At 41.6% G+C, this 8,734-nt stretch overlaps 1 protein-coding gene across 1 annotated transcript; it reads right to left on the reverse strand.

Moving 5' to 3' along the window:
- Positions 1–1,392: 1,392 nt before the first annotated feature.
- On the reverse strand, positions 1,393–5,716 carry npas4b (neuronal PAS domain protein 4b). Its single transcript, XM_043220944.1, has 8 exons — positions 5,330–5,716; positions 4,793–4,947; positions 4,593–4,695; positions 4,217–4,508; positions 4,017–4,126; positions 3,779–3,914; positions 1,917–3,316; positions 1,393–1,827 (listed from the first exon to the last, which is right to left on the reverse strand). The coding sequence occupies exons 1-8, from the start codon at positions 5,502–5,504 to the stop codon at positions 1,802–1,804; spliced, it is 2,397 nt and encodes a 798-aa protein (XP_043076879.1). The 5' UTR covers positions 5,505–5,716; the 3' UTR covers positions 1,393–1,801.
- Positions 5,717–8,734: the final 3,018 nt, after the last annotated feature.

The following is an 8,734-nucleotide window of genomic DNA, read 5'->3' on the forward strand; positions in this document are numbered from 1 at the left end:
TTATTTGTTGACAAAATTGTTCTTTTGATGTTGCTCCCTGGCATCACAGCTTAAGAATAGAAATGTTTTGTTCATTAGAATAGTGCGGACAATGTAGGCGGTTGTTTTCATCATACTTTCCAGAAAACAAGATGAGAGCATCTTAATTTTTGCATTTCCATTATGATTTAAGTGGGCATGGGCTGTTTGTGTGGACGTATCTGGAGGATGTTGAAGAGCGAGAGAGCAGAGAAGGGAGAGATGAGTTAAAGAGGTAAGGGTGAGTCATAAGGAGAGAGGGTCCTAATGAATGGGACGGTATCAATGAGAAAGCACAGATGTGTGAAAGAGGGAGGATGAAAAGAAATTCAGCTGACTGATTAGAGGAGTGGGAGGAAAGCAGGATGAATAAGCACCTAAAAGTCCTTGTGCACCTTCCAAGCGCTCCCCATTCCCTCTTTTCCTCCTCTTTTCAGTCCGGTCTATTTTTATTCCTCTTCATCGCTGAAAGCGCATCATTCTCACAAGGACAGGAAGAGAAGACATGAGAGAGTTTTATTCAGATGAAACTTGTGGGGTATTTCTGGACACGGGGCGGTAAGTTGGCCCGTGATCCCATGTGGGAGGGTCAGCGCAGCACCGGACGTCGGACTCGATGGAAAGGTGCAGAACCGGATAATTGACAAGCAAACAATGATTTAGGGGCACCGGAGGTGGAGATTGCGAAAGGAAGATCTCGCTTCCCCGGCAACAAGAGGAAAAAATGGAAAGGCAGGAAAGGCCATATAGGGTATTATCATGAGCTTCCAGGTATAATGGGAAAGTGTGGGCTGACTATTCACTGTACAGCATGTGTTCGTGGACATATATGCATGTGTGTGTGTATGTGTGTGTGTGTGTGTGTGTAGGAGGCTGATTGTCTCTACTGTGCCTCTGAGTCAAGAGCATACGTCAGGAAAAATAGATAGCACCTCATCATCTGCGTCAGTCGGTCCTAGGAAACCATGGAGACACACTAAAAAGGCAGTGAATGAAAGGGAACAATGGAGGGGGCAGCAACAATGAACACACACCGATGAACCTCGCTTTGATGCATTTAATTGACTCTCATATACATATTTGGAAAACAAGAGCGCATCAAATTCAAGGATATTCTTTGTGGACAAGAACATATAGTACATCGAATGCACTCTTAAAAAGAAAGGTTTTCACAGCGATGGCATAGAAGAACCATTCTGGGTTCCTCAAAGAGTTTTCAGTCAACCTTTTCTTGATGTTAATAATATTTGTATATCCACTAGAAAGTACCTTTCATGCAATTTAAAGCTTCTAATGAAACCATCAGTGCCAGTAACCTTTAATTTTAAGACTGTAAGCAAATCCTGTATTGTTCTCCAAACAAAGGACAAAACATAAAGGAATATTGTTTATTATGAAGCATTTTCTATGGTTTTCATGCACTGACACAATGAAGAGCAAATAGAAAGAGAGTATTGTAGGTAGGAATCAATCCTCTACTTGACCGTAGAACTCTACGATGGTTTAAAGATACACTTGTGATTCATAAACAGTAAAACACAGTCTTCACTATAAGTGAATACAAAGTGGCAATTGCCTTTATGTTACTTTAAGTACTTTTCCCCAAAGTGACAGTCCAATATGAATAGGATGCATGTTCATGTGACTTCATGATATCGAAATATAAACATATATAATCATTTCTAACACATTTTGTTTTCAAATCGACCACATTATCCCAGAAAAATAGCTTTGTAAAAGATGACAATATGCCATACTTCGTTGATTAAGTCACAGACTTATGTTAAAACATGTGATCACTGGTTCCATCTGCAGGGAAGGAGAGAGAAAAACACAGTTTTAGTCGCAAAGAACGCTGAGATACTGACATGCTGAAAAAAAAGAGAAAAAAATCTCACCTTGGTAGAAGATCTGTTGTCCACCTTGATGAGGGAGTTGATACAACTCATCTTGTTGCCTCTCGGCAGGAGTCATCGGGGCGGCTGCCCCAAACACAGGTTCCAAGGTGACCAGCTCCTCTAGGAGGGACTGGGCACAAGGCAGAGCAGGAGTGAGGGCAGGAAGTGCGGTGGACCCTGGGGTGGACATCGTCTCCACGTCCTCGTCGGGTCTCTCAGCTTCCTGCGGCCCACCCCTGGTCGTGCCGTTACGGTGCGTCGAACGGACGCTACAGAGGTGGCGTACACCGTTCAGAGTCGCCGCCTCCTCCTGCTCGTGAACAGGGGAGCTGCGGCTCGGGGAGCGCTGAGCGTAGGACGGCTCTGATGAGTAAGGCGAGGGAGGTATGGGGGAGGTGGATGGCAGATTTGGAAGAGGGATGCCATCTACTGCTTTCTCCTCAAACATAAAGACATCAATGTGAGCCAGCGAGGAGTTTGGGGCCGCAAACGATGCGTGATGAGGGGGAGCCGACGTGTTTTGTGGGTGGCCATGACAGAAACCCTCAGCTAAAGTGCTGATGTACTGAGCCAGGAGTGAGATCTCCAGTCGCTCTCTTTCCGAATCGTCTTCCCGAGGGAAGAAACTCAAACAGGGCTTTTTGGTGGGCGAGGCCTCGGGGGTTAAAAGGCCTTCAGGGGGATTGTGGAATGGGAAATGGGGGACGTCTACGTACAGAGGTCCTCTGATCTCTGGCAGCGCCATGAGAATGCATTCATCACTTCCTGGGCTGTCTGGAGTAGGTGGTAGGGTTTCGTATAGGCGTTTGCGGCAGTGTTGAGTAGGGCCAATGCTTGCGGGAAGGGACGCTGAGGTTATAGACTGCCTCGTTTTGACTGCATTGCTATGGTCTGATTTAAAGGTCTCATCGCCAAACATGAAACCCCCCTCTCTGAGTCTTGGGGTGTAAGGAGGTGTGCAAATTAACTCCTCTGAGCTTTGACGTTTTGGGGGAGGTTTGAACAGAGGGAGGGGCGGAGGGGCGACATGGGTCTGGGGAATGGCAGGGAGACTCGGGATGTTGCTTAGATGTTCAGGGGAAACAGTCATGGCTGATCTCCACATCTGCTGACCACCATGCAGTTGCGGATGGCTCTCTTCGTCCTGAGAAAAGCCCTGAAGAGGGTCGAGCGCCATGCTGGTTGGGGCGGAGGTGCTAGGGAACTCCTCAGAGGAGCTCCGGCCAGAAGTGGTGAAGCTGAAGTCGAAGGACTGGGAGGACAGGCCACTGCTGCTGGGCGTGAAGACCTGGTCCGGGCTGGACAGGGGGTCAGAGCTCTGGCGTGCCTCCTGGTACAGGAGAGCCAGCTGGTTCTGCTCTGAATACAACTGCTGACGCACCGACCAGGCTTCAGACTCACTGAGGGAAGGGTAGAGAAAATGACAGATTGTTAATTATTTGTGTTCAAATGTCTTTAAGATTTTTTAAAAACAAACACTAGTATTAATTAATTAATTAATTATAATGAACAATTATTCAAATATATTAAATGTAATAAAATATATTATAAAGCATCTTAAAAATGTTACATTTTAATAATAATAATAGTAAGTTATTATTATATTATTGTTGTTGTTATTTTATTAATAATATTATTAATTGCCATTATTAAAAGTTATTAAAATGATACTATAATTTTATTAATACAATGATAATAATGTATATAATAATAACAATAATGTATAAAATTAAAATGTAATAAAATTCTAAATCAAATTAATCACATTTTTATTATTCAATAAGAATAATTTTACTAAATTTGTGAATAAAATAGTTTTTATTTTATAGTATATTAAATTTAAAAACTGGTAGCCTTTATACCTTATAACATAGTTGTGGCTGTTGATGGGGTACTCTCCAGTCTCCAGCTGAAGAACAATGTAAAGCCAGACCCATGAATGATCTGCTGCCTCTACCTGGACCACCATCTCCACCTGCTTCTCCCCACCTTCATGTACTGAAATAGGACAAAATGACTAATTAGCAAACTACATTTACGAGACCAGCTTATGGTATCTCATTTAAAAATGAAAATAAATAAATAGAGCTATGTACTCACACAGGGCACAGTGTTGTGCAGAGGCGTGAGAGAGATCACGAGGATGAATCAGACTGTACCACGAGCGAGAACGCAGAGTCTCTATGTCATAGCCAAGGTACACGCTTACACTGTCAGAGAGAAACACAACATGATTATTCCCTCGCTCTCGAATACACACTCATATACCGACAGGGACTTTCACAGGACTCATACTGTACCTGTCCTGAGCGGCATGGATTCTCATGTCCCGGCTGTGCTGGGACTGGAAGCAGGACAGCAGGAAAGACTGCTCTGCGGGAGGGGTGGGGAGAGGATTCCTAGCTGACGAAACCTGAGGGACGCTGGATTCCAACGGGGAGCAAAAACACACCCACACTGGATTGGAGGTCCAGTAGGAGGACGTGTGGTATGGAGGTGGCAGACAGCGCGCCCGAACCAATGTCAGTTTGTTGCCTGATCCCTGTCTCCTTACGAACTTTGAAGTGCTGAAGCGGCAGCGAAAGAGACGGTCTAGAAAAAACAAAGTGCACATCAGGTACAATACATCTCAGTCGCTTCATGTTAAAAAGGCGTCAAACCAAAAATGTAAAGTACCTGTGTCAGGTGTGGTGATTGGCACAAGGTTGCCTCTCATTATAAAGTGGTCAGATGGGTCTATTATATCGTACACGCTGTCACTCTGAGACACCAGATCCACCTGAACGAAGCCCAAAGAGTTATTTTTAGCGCGCGCCGGTTCCTAACAAAGCACTTCGAAAGTTGTCGAACTATTTATTTTACAGTTTGTGTCTTACCATGGAGTGGCCGAGGTGCTCTGCGACGCTGTCCGACAGATACAGGAGTTTTCCTTCACTCGTCAGCACGAGGAGAAACCCTGGTAGTGTGTGCAGCAGATCCGAGAGTTCTGGCAGAGACAGGACGCTCCCGCTCACGTCATGACCCGCCGCCACTGATCGAGACAAAACGTGGAAATCTCAACATAAAGATCTGCACGTGCGTAATAAACATTCCCAGTGCAATTAAAGTATTCTAAAGCAGCATCCACACAAACAGCGCAAAATCAGCACCATAGACAGAGACCAGCTTTCAGAACTCTGGACAGAGACAGAGATTCCTCAGATATGACATATCTGCTCTATGAATGTAAAAAAATTATGTCTTTTAGAAAACCATGTAATGGTCTGTAACTTTTTAACCTCTTAAGAAACTAGAAGTGATCTGAAAGGCTAACAAAGCATCCATAACTTTATACTCTAACAGCAACTCACTTCAAAATCATCATTTTAATGAAAAATTATATTTTATAGAAGTCCTAGTTAAGTTAACCCTACCTTGAGAGAAAAAGACAGACTTTCTTGTGTAAATGCAGGCTAGGGACATGATGTGAAGGTAGGAAAGACGAGCTTTGTCGGCATCGGAGATGGGCAGAAGATCTTTCAAGTTGCGAATCTCTGCGTTGATTTGATCCCTCCGAGCCTTTGATGCTCCTTTAGTGGACCGGTACATTTTGTCGACTCCCAAAAAAAAAATCGTTGGAAAGGACGAATAATCTGAGTAAAAACTGCCTGCGGTTGGAGCTACTCAGCCATCATTTAGGGGCAGATGCCACTTCTCGCAAGTTTCGGATAATATCTTATCTACTCGGTAATTAAGAAAAACATTTTTCTTTGCCCATTTATCCTCTGTACTGTTGGTATGCTACGAATCTCTCTCTGGCTTTCGCGTGAAGCTTCTGATGGCAACATTGCCTCCAGATCCTTTATATAGAGGCGCCTGAAGAAATGTTGGGAGGGGGCGTGCATAAATGGATTTGAATCTGATCTCCGTGTATCTCTGCATTTTGCTGCTGCGATAGTGACGTAGGATGAATATGGGATCCCTTTCAACGCGCAAAGCCAGATTTGGACAAATCTAGACGGAGGCAGCGCTCCAAACTCTCCACCCTGTTGCGCGCAGAGCAGGTGCATCTGGCCGCGAGCTGCTGTAACAGAATTTTTTTGCTGCTGAATGCTGTTATCCGGGGACAGGATCAGGAGGAAGAATTCATATCTCACGCCAGTGAATTTTAGTAATATGCTAATTGAAAACAGTAGATTCGCCTGTGGTCATTGCGTCTTCATCGAAGCAATTAGTAGGAGGCTGATAGCTCACAATCAACAGTTACATCATACCACCCATGCAATTAAAATAGAAAACAAACAAAAACCACGATTAATAAAATAAGTGTTTTATCCCACGACTGCCCCCACACGCAACATGATCGTTGAAATATCAGTTAAACCAAGCGACGGATCACGAATATAGGTTTACAGTTTGATAAGGTGATTTGAAAACGATTTCTTATATTTTATTTTATTTATTTATTTATTTTGTTTATGATCATAAGAGAAAAATATTTGTTAATACAGTGCATTATTTTAAATAATGTATGTTAATATAAATTTAGGTTTAAACAATATATATATATATATATATCACGTTCACGTTTGATTTATGTTTTGAAATTTTAAATATGATAATAAAAAAATATAATTTGCTTACCACAGAAAATGATGATAACATAGTTGACACTGTAAGATCGCCACCTACTGACAAAATATTTAAAAACACAATCGTATAAAAAGAATTGTATGTATTTCAATGTATTTCATTAGCCTGCTATGTATTTCTTCTTTATACTGCAGAGTTTACAAATAGAGTTGAAATTATTAGTTTTAGCCTATGGATGATGAACAAATCAAAATGATTGTATACCGTGAGTTTAAACATTTAGAGCATATTTTTTACATTAAAAAATTCAATATTACTTATATTTAGTGTTTCTATTTTCTTAGTTAACTTACATGTGAGTAATGAAACAAAACAGAAAATAGCTTTCACTGGAGAGAGAGAGAGAGAGAAAGAGAGAGAGAGGAAGGGGAAGATAAGGAGAAATCAGTGAATGAACAGTTTGAAGGACACTTGTCTGGTTTTATAGTTTCTTCTTCTTCATGTTCATGTTTATTTTAAAACCAGAAGAATCAAGGTCTTTACTCTTTTACTTTAAAGAACAGGGATAATCTGTTGCTTGGCAACGCTTCTTTTAAAATACCTGAGCAGGACAAGACAAGAGGATGGTAATGGTCATCATCTGAAGCTCAAACTTTGTTTATCTAAAGTAACATATTAAAAGTCACGTGCCATGCCATGATTCATATAACTTGTAAATAGCATATTGTGACAAAGTGGGATCTTATCTGCTGAGCCCTTTATATGGACAAATTACTGAGTTTATTTTCATGCATATGTGCTCTGATCACCTCAACGATTCATAACAAGAATGCATTTTACTCTTAAGAGCTTATTAAGACTTTAGTTCCATACACTTGCAATTTTTTTGACATCCGTGGTTTTTCATTAACATCCATAAAACTTTTCAATCACATAAATTGAAGTAAACGAGACACAAGTTCTCTCAGAAAAAAGAAGTTGCAGTGAATGGGTGCCGTCAGAATTAATCTGTGCATATTTCACTACTTTCTCAATACAGAAAGCGATATTATAGATAGAGGAACACCTTCAAGGTCCTGTTATTATATCAGATCCCTCATTCTGATTGGTGAACAAGTGATGCAATGCTAAGTTTGTCCAAATCTGGACTGCTCACTTAAAAATGATTTGGAGAACCGAAGATGGCGTTGTGGCTTTTTTTTTCCCGTGGAGAAGTGCATGCATACATTTTGCGTGTTTACAAAAGTTTTAAACATCGAACAGCGATCGTACGTGAGCTTGGTCCTCGCCTACACATCTCCCTCCTCCCTCTCCTTCGGCTGATGAAGCCTGTTCAAACTGCAACCTTGTAACTGCGCTTGCTTTTTTCTTTCTCCTTAGTCGCTCGGGCTATTTTTAACACCCAGCAACAGTGCTCATTTATTTCAAACCGCTTTCAGTTTTCTATAAGATTCTAAATATACGGCTCAAGGACAGACAGATCCATATGTGCTCGATGGACTTCTGAAACTTTTAAGGAGCATTAATTGAGAATACTATCACATGCCTGTTTGTATTTTAGTTGTGGCATCCATCCATCACATCCAGAGGTGATGTGTCAGTTTTTTTGTCCCGAGGTTAAATAAGGCTGACTCACACTTCCTGTTTGTAATATTTCACATCCTATGTGATATTTGACTGCCATTATCTGCATCAATACAGTCTTTTTCCTCTTTTTTTTTTATGTCCGGCCTCTGCAATTATGGCTATTACTGATCAAATAACAAAATCTTTTAGCCTTTGAACTATAATAGATGTAAATAGGAGGCTGGATGATAGGACTGTCTGATTTGACGTCGCTCAGAACATATGCTATCAATATTGATGAAAAGTTTTGCTGGATGATGTGGACCTGGCCCTTGGGAGACGGATCTCTGCAGAGAGGGAACTGTCACCCTAACCCTTGAGCTCCCACTGGACTTTTTTGTTTATTACGTGGGTGGCACGGCCATCTGCTGAAATCAGAAAGATGGGGGATGGGATTTCTTGAAGAAGATGTGTAATGCTCATAATCTGTTCACATGGACGTCTTTGAATGTGCATTGAACTTTGGTCATTTTCAACCAAGCGAAAAACACTCGAGGGTAATTATCTCACAGCGAATCCGTGAAGAAATAGCAGGTCTTCTTGACTTACGTTGCGCATGGCACAAAAAAATCCATCCTAATTTGGACTTTCAGGACAATATGTCTCCACAGAATGTGTGA

Source organism: Puntigrus tetrazona, chromosome 21, assembly GCF_018831695.1.
Source record: "Puntigrus tetrazona isolate hp1 chromosome 21, ASM1883169v1, whole genome shotgun sequence".
Lineage (NCBI taxonomy): Eukaryota > Metazoa > Chordata > Actinopteri > Cypriniformes > Cyprinidae > Puntigrus > Puntigrus tetrazona.

What these genes read in the sequence shown, in the direction of transcription:
- npas4b (XM_043220944.1), bottom strand. Translation starts at nt 5,504, where the DNA reads ATGTACCGGTCCACTAAAGGAGCATCAAAGGCTCGGAGGGATCAAATC. An exon ending in AATCACCACACCTGACACAG is followed by an intron (nt 4,509 to 4,592) that starts GTACTTTACATT and finishes TGTTTTTTCTAG; the next exon opens with ACCGTCTCTTTCGCTGCCGC. An exon ending in TGCACAACACTGTGCCCTGT is followed by an intron (nt 3,915 to 4,016) that starts GTGAGTACATAG and finishes GTCCTATTTCAG; the next exon opens with TACATGAAGGTGGGGAGAAG.